Genomic DNA, 16,030 nt, shown 5'->3' on the forward strand with positions numbered 1-16,030 from the left:
AAATTTTATTTTAACAATAAAATTATATTAAAAATCCTTTATTAAATTTCAATTTAACTCTTCACATTTTATGTAATTTTAATTATTTAATTACTTCAATCTTTAATTATTTCAATAAATAATAATTAATTATCTAATAATTATCAATTAAATTATAATTAATTATTTAATAATTATTGACTACATAACAATTTATAAACATTAAATAAATAGCTATTAATTAATTTGATAACAATTAATTGTTTAATTTTTAAATTAGGAATGAGTTTAATAGTCATTTTATTTATTTATTTACTCTTGTTCCTCTTTGCTGACGGTCTTCCATAGGGCTCAGGCATTTCTAATCTTAGAAATTAAGCCCTGACTAAACCACATGAAAAGCAACAGTACATAAATAAATAAATGCAAAGAAATTATACTTGCTTGCTTTTATTATCAAAATACCAGATTATTACATTAAGCTGTACAACCTTACCACAAAAATGCATTGATGCGGTCCTGAAGAACACTTACCATATAAAAGCAGCTCATACGATCCTGTTCGGCATTTGTCGATTAAAGAAGTCCTATTTCACATTTCTCAATAGTAATAATTTTACTTCTGTAATCAGATATAAAGTAACACCGATAGTCATTCTTATTTTTTGCTAGTACAAACACTTTTGCTATCTCTCATTATGGCCAGAAATTTGTCTTTGGTGTTCACAGATAATCAGCACAATTCAGCAAGATGATGAGGCAGCATCGTAGTTTTCCTCTCAAACTTCGTACAAATATTTGTTAAGATGATCTCATAGACATTCTCTCATCTGAATGTTGGCACCGTAGTAAGATCAACAAAATTGGTCTGAGCTTTTACTGTCAGGTGTGGGCATCACATGATTCATACATATACAAAGGCAACGGTAGATCACCCACTTCCACAGATACGACCCGGCAGATTACATGTTACGAGAATGCCAAATTTTCAGTGCGTTTTATTCATTTTTCTCCAGGCAGATAGACCTAGTGTGCTTTGCCGTAATTGTAGAGTTCCTCACTTTGGAATTCTAAAGTTAATGTTGGAAGTGAAGAATCTAAGAACTCATAAGCGAATAATCGCTTGCGTTCGGTGACAAGAAACAACAAGATAGAAGGGTAACTAACCCTTTATTATTCCAATAAGATTTAACAAAATTTCGCCTGGGAGTGTACAAGCAAAGCCCGCACTTGGACTTGAACTTAAAGGACTAAGAATTAAACTAAAACTAAGATTAACTAAAGAAGTATAGCCGAAGCTATCAAGGTTCAAAACGAGAGTGCCCCCTTAACTTATTTGACTACGAAGCTTAGCAAGGGCCTGAGTACGGCCGAGCGTAATAACAGCTTTGAGAGAGAGAGTGGCCAAAAAGGCAGACGTGCGTAAATCAGAAACACTGATTCTCTCTGACTCAGTAAGTAACTTCGTGGTTTAAATACCGCTCCTCCTCATTAAATATTCAGCAAGATTCCAAAACTACGTTCTCGCCGTAAGTAGTAAGTTGAAGTTAAGAATCTGACAGGAAAGGAACTTAAAATTTAAATGTTAATAAAATTAACATAATCCTTACATAATAAACTAAACATTTAAAAAAAAATTCAAATTGCGATATAATTATTGATGTTTTGTTTATTACATATTCGTCAAAAATAAAGATTGCAATGAGCAGTATTATTTTTTCTAAATTGAGGAATATACTATTTATCAACTACTTGCTAAAAATTAATTATATTAGATATCCATTCATCGCTAAGATATTGCACTAAAAATTAAAAAATTTAAAAAAATCATACATAAAAAGTTTTTTTCCCTCTCTTTTCGTTTCATTTAGGATCTGGTATTGGATTGATGGCAGTGCCTGGTATTGCTGCAGTTTCCTGTTATTTCGAAAAGAAGCGTGCAATTGCGACAGGTTTAGCTGTCTCGGGTACTGGTTTTGGAGGTTTGATTCTTGCTCCTTTATTAGAATGGCTGATAGACTTTTATGACTGGAAAGGCGCCATGTTGATATCCGCTGGATTAATCCTGAATTGTGCTGTGTTCAGTTCTTTATATCGCCCATTTTGTGAACCAAAGCAAGAAATTCTTCCACCAGTGGAAACCATCACCATAGAAAGTGAATTGGCAGCAACGCAAGAAAATGCAAACGAAATGACCGCTGAAGAACATGCCTTGGGCTACATTCTACAAAGCTCTGCTAAGCACAGTGAATCCGATGTCTTTCGTCAAATAGGAAATATTCTTTTTGATTCCGAGGGTAATGTTTCATACGTCGTTTCGAAAGCTTCTTCTAGCGAACCAGGACTTCTGTCACAACCAGATATTTTCTACAGAGGTAATCTTCAAAAGTCTTCTGAATTGAAGATTGTCTCTTCACCGGAAGAACCGACTGAAATACCTGAAGAAGAAAAAATTTGCCCTAAAGAAATCACAAATATTATATTGGAGATGGTAGACATATCCTTGATGAAAGATTACACATTCTTAATTTTCGCAGTTGGTAATTTTTTAATAAGTTTTGGAATATATGCCCCTCTTGTTTACATGACAAGCCGAGCAAAACAGCTAGGTATCACAATGAAGAAGGCCAGTTTGCTCTTAGCTACAATAGGATTTTCCAGTACAATCGGCCGTATAATATTTTGTTGCTTGGCAGATATAACAACGGTGAAAAGTCTTTATATCTATATCGCATGTTTATTCTTCAATGGAATTTCAACAATGTTCTGTCCACTGGCGAGCCAGTATTACCAGTTAGCAATTTACTGTGTTGTTTTCGGATTGACTACAGGTAAGACTTCATAATAAATCATTGGTTTCTTAATAGAAAAAAAATTTTAATCCTACTAACTACACAACATAAAATTTTTCCATGGTTCGATTCCCGGCGAAGGTGTTGCTCATTTTTCATCTCTCCTGCTTCCGAAATAACCTAATATCTCTACATGGTGATTGGATTCTGAAAATATTTATGACTTGAATAACACTGTAAATTAATAGATTTATATCTTTATCTTTAATCGCCGCCCAGACGGGAATGTGGTTAGTGCTGCATTTGTCGTACCAAAGTGCCCAGATTCGAATCCCATCGGAGAAGGCATGGATGTAATTTCTCCGTCTCTTCATAGGAGGCAACGCTGGACAACCTCTTAGGTGCCTCGACAATAAAAGAGACCACTGCTTCCGGGCTTAGTAGTAACCAAAGCACCATGAAAGAAAACAAATATAAAAGAGATATTTAATATACGTAAACAGTATAGCATGAAGACAAAATATTTAAATTTGTAAGCAGTGCGAAATTAGTAGAAAAAGCTGGCAGCCTGGCAGCTAAAACGGCCCTTATCCGGTTAGGCATAAAATCGAACTGGGCTTGGATGACAGAAACGGGCAACTCATTCCATGCTGCTTCAAATCTATGCTACACTTCAGCAACCGTATTAGCTGAAAACGGGTGGCGGGCTAGTCTCTCAGCAACCAAGATGTTTTCGATGGGTAACAGATCTGGAGGAGACCATGCAGGTCAGAGCAGCAATCGAATATCCTGTGTATCGAGGAAGGTTAGAACAAGACGTGAAATATATGGTCTTGCAATTATCTTGTTGGAAAATATTTTCATTAAAAATTTAAGGATATAGAAAAACATAAAACACCAAATACAGTTAAATGAATTTAAAAACACTTTTTTTTTTCCAATTAAAACTAGTTTCTAGGCAAAAATAAGCCATTCGGCCAGCTTGCAAGAAGACAGATTTTTCGGTACACAAAACTGAAAGTTTGCTTTTGGTCTCACTCGACAAAAAGACACTGAAGGCATAGAAACTGATTTAATATGTTGTGTACGCTATGTTGAGTGAATATATGAGATAATTTAAAAACTTAAATGATAATTCCAGAGTGTATTAAACATAATTTAATTCGCAATAATAAAAGAAGACGTTACTTTGTTTCGAAGCTTAGTTTCACTAGATTGGCAACAAATCCACTATTCTGCTAAGTTTCAAATGTAAACAAATATGGTTGCTATAGTAAAAAATAATTAGGCTTAACCGCACTTAAACAACTTTTTAATTGTTGATAATGTTACCAAATTTAACCCCCAACCAAATTTAATAATTTAATAAATTTACAGATGTTGGTGTAGACCCAATAGATGAAGGTGCCTTCGAAGGAGGTGGGACTGATGTACCAGTTTCGACAGTTTGTGGTTTTAAGATAAAGGCTGGTTTGAGACGATCCCTTTGGCTTAAGCCTCACCGTCCTGAAGTCACCATTTGTTGCAATTCTGGGTCCTGTTTCTGGCATTCAGCAATGGCGGAGAATTCTGTTGTTGATGGCAACTGAATCTCTTCAATTCTGGACAGAGCATCAGCAACTGTATTTTGGGGGCCTTCTACATGCCTAAAATCGGTTGTAAACTGCGCTATGTAATCAAGATGACGCATTTGCCTGGGAGAAGCCTTGTCAGGCTTTTGTCGAAAAGCGAAAATTACCGGCTTGTGGTCGGTATAGATCGAAAACACACGACCTTCTACCATATGACGAAAATGTTTAATCACATCACAATATTAAAACTTAATTACTACAGTCGACAGGCAATCACGTTGGAGGAAAGCGAGCGACCAACCGCACCGACGACGACGTGACTGTGTGTCGCCGAAATCACCTTCGGTTACAGTTAGTGATAACGGCGCGCGGTTGGCGAGTACAACACATGTTTACAGAGTCGCCACAATAATTATACAACTATAACATGCAGGTTAATTAAAGGCGTAAAAACCTTAACCGTAAGATAAGAACAAAATAATGCAACCATTTTTAAAGCAAAAAATGCACAATTTACAAATATATAAGCGTAAAGAAACTAAGTTCACTGATCCGAGTAACAGAGTGGATATATACACTGAAGTGACAAAAGTCATGGGATACCTCCTAATATTTTGTCAGTCCTCCTTTTGCCCGGCGAAGTGCAGCAACTCGACGTGGCATGGACTCAACAAGTCGTTGGAAGTCCCCTGCAAGAATATTGAGCCATGCTGCCTCTATAGACGTCCATAATTGTGAAAGTGTTGACGATGCAGGGTTTCGGGCACGAACTGACCTCTCGATGATGTCCCATAAATGTTCGATGGGATTCATGTCGGGCGATCTAGGTGGCCAGATGATTCGCTGGAATTGTCCACAGAAAGTTCTAACCAATCGCGAATAATTGTGGTCCGGTAACATGGCGCATTGTCATCCATAAAAATCCCATCGTTGTTTGAGTACGTGAAGTCCATGAATGGCTGTAAGTGATCTCCAAGTAGCTGAAGGTATCCATTTCCAGTCAATGATCGGTTCAGTTGCACCAGAGGACCGAGTCCATGCCATGTAAAAACAGCCCAGACCATTATGGAACCACCACCAGCTTGAACAGTGCCTTGTTGACAACTTGGGTCCATGGCTTCGTGGGGTCTGCGCCACACTCGAACCCTACCATCAGCTCTTTCCAACTGAAATCGTGACTCATCTAACCAAGCCACGGTTTTCAATTCGTTTAGGGACCAACCGATATGCTCACGAGCCCACGAGAGTCGCTGCAGGCGATGTCGTGCTGTCAGTAAAGGCACTCAAGTCGGTCTTCTAGCCCAAGGAAGACAAATTTCGTTGCACTGTCCTATTGATTTCTGCGGTTATTTGACGCAGTGTTGCTTGTCTGTGAACATCGACAACTCTACGCAGACGTCGCTGGTCTCGGTCATTAAGTGCAGCTGGTCGGCCACTGCGCTGTCCATGGTGGGATGTTATGCCTGAAATTAGATACTCTCGGCACACTCTTGACACTGTGAATCTCGGAATGTTGAATTTCCTAACGATATCCGAAATGGAATGATCCATGCGTCTAGCTCCAACTACCATTCCGCGTTCAAAGTCTGTTAATTATTGTCGTGCGGCCATAATCACGTCAAAGCCTCTTTGGTGGTCGTGTGTGCTTAATGCATGATATAATTAAAGAAAATAAGAGTAGACAATCTCCTATAACAAAAGAATACATTAAGTACTAAATTAAAATTTAAATTACATTGCAGAGATCAACGCAGAGCTCGGAACACAGTTCATGCTACCGTCGCGTACAGTTGTTTTGCGAGAAGTCCGAGTGAGTAAAGATGTCGCTTTGCTGCTCCGATTAAGAACTGGATTTTACACGTGGCGCCATCTCATGAGTAGAAGTTGAAGTATCTGTCGGAACGCCACAGTACTCCCCCCCAAGTACCATCGGTACGTTATAAATACTTTGGGTTAAATTTAACCTTTCTTCCAGATCTGGTAGTTTTAGGTTGCTCTTTAACGGGATGTAAGCTTTCTTCCGGGAGTGATGTTGATGAGGAAGTTGTTGGATCTTGCATTAGAAATGCTGGTTTGAGACGATCGATTCCAATCACTGATTGTTTGCCATTGCAGATGATGGTGAAATGTTTCGGTGTTCGTTTGACAACTTTGAATGGACCATCATATGAAGATGTTAAAGTTGGCTTAATTGCATCGTTGCGCACGAATACGTGCGAAGATGTCTCAAGCGCAATATGTACAAAATAGCTTGGCTGGTTATGCGAAGATGCTGGGGTTGGCGAGATATTGCTCATGGTCTCACGTAAACGTTGAAGGAATGTTGGAGGGTCAATAACTGGAGTAGATTCTGGGTGAAAGAATTCACCTGGCAGACGGAGGGTTACACCATATAACATTTCAGCACAAGTGCTACCAATGTCTTCTTTGAATGCTGTGAGAAGACCAAGCAAGACTAGGGGTAAGGCTTCTGTCCAGTGTGTGCTACTGTGGCACTTCAGACCTTGTTTGAGAGATCGGTGAAAGCGTTCCACCATCCCATTTCCAGCTGGATGGTATGGTGTTGTGCGAATATGGCGAATGCCAAGAAGAGAGGTGAGGGATGCGAACTAGTGACATTGAAATTGTCGGCCTTGGTCAGTAGTGATGGTGGTAGGCATGCCAAATCTTGAAAGCCACTGGAAGATGAATGCTCGAGCTAGAGTTTCAGCGGATATATTTTCAATAGGAATGGCTTCAGGCCATCTTGTGTACCGATCAATACAAGTGAGGAGGTAAGTGTAACCATTTGAAGGAGGCAATGGGCCAACCAAGTCTAAGTGCACATGATCAAAGCGTCTTGCTGGAAGGTTAAATTGTTGAATGGGGCTGTGAGTGTGACGGGATACTTTACACCGTTCACATCTAATACATGAACGAGTCCATTCTGTGATGTCTTGATTCATTGCTAGCCAGACAAATCTGTCTGCGATCAGCTTTTTGGTGGCACGGATTCCAGGATGTGCCAAATTGTGCAAGGCATTAAACACTTCACGTCTAAAATTGACAGGAATATAGGGACGTATTCTATTGTTCTCTATGTCACAGTAAATTTTAAGCGTTGGATCAATGTGCAGCGGTTGTAACTGAAGGGAGGTTTGTGGATTTGAGATTAGGTTCTCGAGTTCCTCATCATGCAATTGAGCTTTTGCAATTTCAGAGAAATCTAGGGTAGTGAGGTTGATATTGTTTACCCGAGATAAGGCATCAGCGACACAATTATCAGTACCAGAGACATATCTGATATCTGTACTAAACTGGGCGATGAAATCCAGATGTCGAAGCTGACGAGGAGAACATGAGTCAGAGTTTTTTCTAAAAGCGAAGGTTAATGGTCGATGATCGGTGAAAATGATGAAGTCGTGTCCTTCCAAGTTGTTCCGGAAGTATTTAACAGCACAGCACACAGCAAGTAGCTCCCTGTCATATGTGCTGTATTTCCTTTCTGTAGTAGTAAGTTTTCTGGAGAAGAATGCCATTGGGGAAAGTCCTTTAGTGGTATGGGCTTGAAGCACTGCTCCTATGGCCGTGTCAGATGCATCTACCATTATAGAGAGCTGATCACTAGGTGAGTGATAAGAAAGTGTGGCTGCATTTGCCAGATCGTGTTTGCATTGCACGAATGCTGCAGATGCAGATTCAGTCCAAGGGACAGCTCGTTGATCGTTTTTTTTTTTTTTTTTTTTTTTTTTTTTTTTCTATTCTTCAGAAACTCATGTAGGCAGGCTTGTGTTTTTGTGGCATTTGGCAGAAAGCGTCGGTAGAAATTTAACATTGCTAAAAAACGCTTCAGTTCAGAGATGGTTTTGGGCTGAGGTAGGTCGTTAATTGCTTTGACTCTTTCCGGTAAAGGTTTCACTCCATTCTGGGTGATAAGACATCCAAGAAAGGAAACTGAGGGTTGACCAAGTACACATTTGGATGGATTTAGTTTTAATCCATGATCTTTAAGGCGAGTGAAAATATGACGCAGATGTTGAAAATGTTCTTCCGCATCTGTAGATGCAACCAGGATATCATCAAAATATGGGATGCAGAAATCGAGGCCAGACAGTACTTGGTGTATGAAACGCTGAAATGTTTGGCCAGCATTGCGAAGGCCAAATGGCATATATAAGTACTCAAAGAGACCAAATGGTGTAGTCACTGCGGTCTTGGGCACATCTTCAGCATGCACTGGGATCTGATGATATGCTCTGGCAAGATCGAGGGTAGAAAATGTTTGTTCCATGAAAAAGATGGGTACAGTCTTGGATATGTGGAACTGGATATCTGTCAGGGACTGTGACGGCATTAAGTCGACGGTAATCTCCACAAGGCCGCCAGTCACCATTAGACTTTTTAACCATGTGAAGTGGACTGGCCCATGGACTTTTAGATGGGCGAATGGTTCCCTGTGCTAGCATGAATTCAAATTCTTTGCGAGCAGCTTTTAGCATCTCTGGAGAAAGACGACGAGGCTTGGAAAATACAGGTGGGCCATGTGTTTCAATGTGATGATACACTTCTGGCTGATGAGTATGCTGCCCTGATTTGGATGGGTTTAAAATGTCAGGGAATTCTGCTAATAACCGATGAAACCGTGTGCTGCCCGATACAACACTTATGTTGGTAGGTACGTTCGATATGTGAGAAGCTTGGCCCTGTGATGTCAGCTGAGTTATAGCATCAATTAAACAATTATTCTTGACATCCACTAGAAGGTGGAAATGTGTCAAGAAGTCGACACCAATAATTGCTTGAGTTACATCCGCAATAATAAAAGGCCAGTTGAAAGTCCGGCGCAAGTTTAAATCAAGTGTCAATAGTTTGGTGCCGTAGGCTGCAATTTGGGTACCATTGGCTGCATACAGTACAAGTTTATTAAGTTGGTGAGCATTTGTTTTAGTTCTCGGGAGCACTGATATGTCAGCTCCAGTATCTACTAGAAAACATAACTGAGTTGAACGATCAGCCAGTACTATTCTGTCGATGTGGCGGACATTCTGTTGGCCAGCAGAAGACCGCCCATTTAGTTTCCCGCTTGTACAAAAGTGCATGGAGGGGCACACTTGCGAGCTTGAGAGCCAAAATTCATATGATAAAAACATATGTCACTTGTGGGTTCTTTGTACTGCGTTCGAGTATTGTGACGAGATTGACCTCTGCTTCGAGCACGAAATTTATTACGTGGGCCCTGATTTGATCGATTGTATCTCCGTGAAGCATGAAGACTTGTAGAGAGTTCAGATACTTTTTTGGTCAATTCAGCCACTTGTTGTTCGAGGGATGAACTGGAATGTGCAGCATTAGCAGCACTGACATAAGCTGGAGTAACAAGTTCATTAATTTTGTCAGCCATTGCTGCTAAACAGGTTAGATCTTCATTGGAAGCAGCAAGAATTATTTGTATGTTATTAGGGAGACGCGAAAGCCATAGTGACTTCAACAAGTCGTCACTAAAATGGCTTCCTGCCAGATCACGCATTCGTGACAGCAAGTATGAAGGTCGCTGATCTCCAAGTTCAAGTCCTTGTAGTAAAGTACGTATTTTTGAAGATTCACTTTCTGAATAGATTTCAATGAGCCGTTGTTTCAGTTTGGAGTATTTATCACAATCCGGTGGTTTGAGAATTAAGTCATGCACTGAATTCAGAATATCAGACTCAATTGCTGCAACTACATGGTTGAATTTTGTAGAATCCTCACTAATGCGAGCGATAGAAAATTGTGCTTCGATCTGAGCGAACCACAATGAAGGATTATTTTTCCAGAAAGGCGGTGGCTTCACCGCAACGCGTGTGATTTGTGGCTCTGGTGGAATATCGTCGGGCATACTGATAGATAATTTTCACTTTAATTAATAAACACTTAACAGCACAAATATTGTAGCATGAGGATACACTATTGATATTTTACCATGATAACAATAAATATTTTAACCATGCAGAAAATATTTACGTAACGATACACACACAAATAATACAGGGTCAGCAATTACACACACAAATAATATTTTACCGAAATGCATTTGAAAAGAAACCCCTATTTGAGAAAAAAAAAATGATGCGTTCATTTTGTATTGCACACTGCTAAGGCACTTTCGAAGGAAAAAGGAAATCACTCCTGTAGCACATGGGAAAAAAAATCACTACTTTCGAACACTGCGGGAAGAATTTTGCCGTAGCACGTTGCAGAAAAATTACTGATGTAGCACATTTAGCGAAAATCACTATTGTATCACATTTGTCACAAAAGTTGAATGATCGAAGAATTATTGCACGACTGGCGAAGTCAGCGGAACGGAACAGATCACATTGATGATTTGCTGAAGCTTCTTGCGATGATATGCACGACTTTGAAAAAAACACAAGCAATATATATCAATACTTCTAGAAATAATTGAAGGGGTACGTTGTAGCATACGTTTAATGTCCATATTCGTTGTTATTTTTAGTCAGTTCTTCGGAATGCCTTGGATGCACGTGGCTTAGGGTCGTTGAAAATCCATTGTCAGTAGCGTGCTCAGTCAAAAGGTCACCACTTTTGGTGGTCGTGTGTGCTTAATGCATGATATAATTAAAGAAAATAAGAGTAGACAATCTCCTATAACAAAAGAATATATTAAGTACTAAATTACAATTTAAATTACATTGCAGAGATCAACGCAGAGCTCGGAACACAGTTCATGCTACCGTCGCATACAGTTGTTTTGCGAGAAGTCTGAGTGAGTAAAGATGTCGCTTTGCTGCTCCGATTAAGAACTGGATTTTACACGTGGCGCCATCTCATGAGTAGAAGTTGAAGTATCTGTCGGAACGCCACACCTCTTCACATAAATAACTTGAACACGAATGAAAGCCCTGCCAAAGCACTTCGCATTTATACATTTTCTACGCGATACTACTGCCATCTGTATATTTGCATATATATCCCATGACTTTTGGCACTTTAGTGTATATATATGCATACATACATATATTTATATACTTTCGGTGCGGCCGATTGCAACCAAAAAGGGAGATACACACATCTACATGTTATAGCAGTCGCACATACACAATTTCAACGTTCTTTAAGATTATTCGTTTTTGAGTTATGCGAGATACGTACGTACAGACGCCACGAAAAATCTCCTCTAGATCCATTTTAAATCAGGTTTATAATTCGTTTCAGAAAAAGAGTTCCTTATTCTGTCCTTAAGTACAAATGTCACGCAAAAACATTGTTAAATGCCATTCGATAGCGATCAAAATTAATATTTTGGTTGAAATATTATACCCAAAATTTTTCGCGATTACAGTATTTCCTTTATACTTCGTACAAGGAAGCAAAAAGATTTAAGCGCTTATTGTTACATTCGGTACATTTGAGATATTTTAAATTTTTATTTATTTATTTATTTTTTTAGGATCCTGTGTGAGTCTTACTTCCATTATATTAGTGGATTTACTGGGTATGAGTAAGCTAAATAATGCCTACGGTCTTATATTGCTCATTGTCGGAATAGCAACGTCAGTTGGTACGCCATTTACAGGTAAGAGAAGAAATATATTTATTTCGCATCACTATAACTTTATGTTATCATTTCGAAAGAATTTAAAACAAGAGTTTTCCTTATATTACTCACATTATGCGTGATTAAATTGCTTTATTACTTTACTACTTTACACTATGCATCATTAAATTATATCACTCCACTACCGTTTACAGTTGCAAGCAGTAGTTGAAACCCTTTCACATTTCATTATAAAATTCAGTATTATAATGTTATATCCAAGTACATGTAATAAGTTCCCAAAAGAAATTTTGTTACTTTTCGGATAAAATTTCAAGGAAAACAGTTGCATGGAAGAAATAATTTTTTTTTTACAAAATCCTCCGCTATTAATCGGATAATTTTTCTCAACGTGATATAGATTCATGTATATCACGGCCCACCAGCGGCCGAGCGGTAAAATCGCTGAACACTGGTAGTTCGGTCCGAGGTTCGAATGGGCGTTTTCGTGGTTTTCCCCACGTGTAATGTGTATACGAGCCAGTTCCCCTTATAAAGTCCTCCACGAAGACATCCCTCCCTTAAGGCAGATAGCCCTTGAGTGCTTTGCCCTAATCTAATAAAACCAAACCAAACCTGTGTACATTTTGGCATTGTCCTACAAGAATCGTTCATCTTTCTTACTCATCAGGACTGGTTGTTTCATAGGCTAAGGAATCTCTACGCATTCAAACTGCCGACTGCAGACCTTTGTAAGCAGTACACTTTTGTTTACCGATTGCAGTAATTCCTTTGAGGAAGGACTTGCACAGTTCGGCATACACACACATGTTTCTTCGGCATGGGTTGCAATTTTACAGTATGAATGATGGGATCTGTCGTAACAACTAACCATGTGATTCCTTCAACTTGGACCCATTTCTGATCATACATCAGAAGGAAACAAAATTGTTCTTTCTGTGATAGGAAATGAGTGACAAGCAGATGGGAAGAGTTTCAGAATCTTCTTCCTCTCCGTAGAGTCTTGCAACACCAATTTTTTAAACGGTTCAGTCTGGTGTAACTACTCTACCTGGAGCAAATACATTGTAAAACTTGCTGTGAAGGTTAGGGAGAGTTAGCAAAAATGTTGAAGAACGTTCTCATAAACGTGCTTGGAAAAGCATGTTTAAATGAAGAGGAATTAGTCACCACATTATGTAATGTAGAAAGCTTGATAAACTCACTCCATCAAGAAATACTTTCTCCGTCAATATTCTTCCAAGAAATCAAAGAAGATGGGGTACGAAATTTTGATATAATTGATTGTAAGAAGTTAGAAAACAGATTTGTTTATAGAATGAAATACGTCTAAATCTAAGAAACAGATTTTGAAAGGAATAATTAGGATTGTTAAAAGATTATTCTTCATAAAGAATCGTCGGTTTAAGATTACTAATTGGTGATAATGACGTAAAGGGGAAAAAAATATCTTATAGCTAAAGTTGTCAAGACTTATCCAGGTACAGATGGAAGAATTTGCATAGTAAAAGACACACTTTGGCACCTTCATCAGAGCTATTCAAAGACTTTACCCATTAGAAGCCAACATATCTGAAACCTGCAATATTTGCAAACAAATTCCTGAATGATAAAAAATTCGAGCAATTTCACATTCTGTCGCCTAGCTTGGCTACATTTGGTCCGGTCCCTATTTAACAGTAATTGATCCCTACTTGTAACTTTAACCGTATATGCCCTCCAGTAATTTCGAGAAATGATAGGTACTAGAGATTTCTCGTCTGCTGGGGAAAAATTATATAAGAGAGGAGAGAGTTTTAGTTGTCAGTTTTCAATTCAGAGTAAACTTCGGAATATTGAAACACCTCCGTGCGAGCTTCGCTTGTTAGATGGTCTATGCCAGTGGTGCCCAACCTTTGGTGTCTCGCGAGCACATTTCCAAAACATCAACATTTTTGTTAAACATATTTCCAATCTTGTGTGATACATCTGAAATATTAATTACGGCAAATGGGTTTGAGATGAATAATAATATTGGTTGAACTTTATGGAAATCAGAGAAGCGGAGTTCAAAATTATTTTTCAGTGCATTTAGGTTTTCCGAGTATTTCTGTGTTTCAATTGCCTCGTGGTTATTAATATTTGTTGATAAATTCTGAAAATGGGTGAATTTTTTTTCTCTCATCTGATTTATTCACAAATTTAACTTTATCTGAAAAGCAGTTACAGTCCTAGTCAATTGAAAAAGGGTTTTTTCTTTTCCCTGAAGATCTTCGTTCAGTTTAGCTGTTATATCCGTGAGAAAATGCAGATCGAATAACCAATTGTTATCGTCCAATTCTTTAAAACATACGTTTCCAGATTCCAAAAACTGCTTTATTGGCAAAAGAAGTTCTACAAATCGTTGAAGTACTTTTCCCCTGCTGAGCCATCTAACATCGGAATGAAGTAATAAGATTCCATGTTCGCTATCAAGTTCATCAGCCAGCAATCCATTATTTTATAACGCCTTTCAAGATATCTCTTATGACTATAAATGCTTACCATATTTAAACAATTAAGAAAATAAACGAATGGTTATTTTTAAAATACTTTTTGTTCATAGTACCTAATCGGGCTGACGAGCATACTTGTGCTTGCAAGCACAAGGTTGGGCACCGGTTGTCTATACATTGCATTGTGTTTAACATTCTTATTAGTCTAGAAAGTGTTTCTTTTGGGAAAATAAATTTTATCAAGCTATTATCGGTTCTGTGTGCTTCCAATTCATTATGAACCCGTATGCATGCAACAATAATTTTATCCTGAAATAAGAAAAATCGGCCTCTGCACAAACCTGATGCAATCATGTGAAAACCATGTGCAAGTTCCAGCAACCCAGTTCGACTGTCGCAAACGCAACCTTGGCTAGCATTCTGCCAAAACACATAGACTCGTCCAAAAGGAGAGTTATTACTGGCTGCGACGTAAAAGGTCAAGTGAAAGTCTTCTCTTCTCCGGAAAAAGAGAATTTATATACTCGAGGGAATGAAAATCCCCATCCTTCCACCCTATTCTAAGATTAATTCGGTCCAAATTACGCATGCGTGTTTGAGCTCATGGTCGCGGATGAGGTGGTTGAACTATACAATATAAAATTTACGTCCAAAATGATGCAGATTCTTATGATGCAAGCAGGTTATGCCAGTCAAAATGTTGTACTTTTTCTCATAATATTTCATATCTATTAAATAAAATAATGATTCTTGTGATACTTAATAGTCAATGTACCTAACGTAGAAAATACAGCCTAGCATGGTTATGAAAATTAATAAAAAAAGTTTTACTTTTCTATAACAGAACTTTTTATAAGTTTTTCAAAATTATTTCAGGTTGGATACATGACCAGACTGGTAGTTACGACATTGGTTTCTATATTTCTGGATCATTAATAGTGACAAGTAGCTTAATTCTTCTGTTCATACCACTTATTCAAAAGAAAAGTAGCCTCTGAAAAAAGACAGTAACATTCACATTTTGCATATGTTTGTAATGCCTAATAGAGAATTTTTCGTACAAACTTAACTGACAAATGGCTTTTTTTCAAGAATTTTGTTGTGCAATATATTTTTAATATGATTAAAGAAAAATGTAATTAACGTTATTGATAGAATGTCTTTTTATTTAACTTAAATGTAAAATTGCACGAGCTCATTAATAAATAATAAATGTACTCAGTTATAGGACAAATCACACGAAAAAATTTGTAAAAACCAAACAAAAAATACATTTACTAACTTTATTAAACTAATTATAACCCTAATTTTAAATTATGACACTTAAGTGCTTCATATAAAGTATACTGGTTCAGTATTTGTCATCTCGCAATCAAGCGTTCTATTGGCAGCTGTTATATCAAGAAGATGACATATAAATATGCATCTCATTTCAACTCTATCCATATAATTAACGTGATATGGGCACCAGATTCTAAGAAATGTAGAAATTTAGAAAATGTAATATTCCAGAAGTATTTCCACAAGTTTTTACATTAACATTATTAAAAATATTATCTCATAATATTTATGGAATTACGTACTTTCACAGTTTCTCATATTGCCTGTAGGCCCACCAGCGGCCGAGCAGTAAAGTCGCTGAACACTGTTAATTCGGTTCGAGGTTTGAATCCCGCA

At 37.9% G+C, this 16,030-nt stretch overlaps 1 protein-coding gene across 1 annotated transcript; it reads left to right on the forward strand.

Moving 5' to 3' along the window:
* The first annotated feature begins 1,860 nt into the window (after positions 1-1,860).
* LOC118181065 (putative monocarboxylate transporter 5) lies at positions 1,861-15,471 on the forward strand. The gene is made up of 3 exons (XM_035350143.2): positions 1,861-2,810; positions 11,772-11,897; positions 15,230-15,471. Exons 1-3 carry the CDS (start codon positions 1,868-1,870, stop codon positions 15,349-15,351), a joined length of 1,191 nt encoding a protein of 396 aa, XP_035206034.2. The 5' UTR covers positions 1,861-1,867; the 3' UTR covers positions 15,352-15,471.
* Positions 15,472-16,030: the final 559 nt, after the last annotated feature.

Source organism: Stegodyphus dumicola, chromosome 9 (assembly GCF_044657685.1).
Source record: "Stegodyphus dumicola isolate Sdum_Otavi_A_Nest chromosome 9, ASM4465768v1".
Taxonomy (NCBI): Eukaryota; Metazoa; Arthropoda; class Arachnida; order Araneae; family Eresidae; genus Stegodyphus; species Stegodyphus dumicola.

Bases quoted from the DNA above. Each gene is read 5' to 3' on its own strand.
- LOC118181065 (XM_035350143.2), top strand. From the start codon at position 1,868: ATGGCAGTGCCTGGTATTGCTGCAGTTTCCTGTTATTTCGAAAAGAAG. The intron at 2,811-11,771 runs GTAAGACTTCAT...TTATTTTTTTAG, and splicing joins TGTTTTCGGATTGACTACAG to GATCCTGTGTGAGTCTTACT. The intron at 11,898-15,229 runs GTAAGAGAAGAA...AAATTATTTCAG, and splicing joins AGTTGGTACGCCATTTACAG to GTTGGATACATGACCAGACT.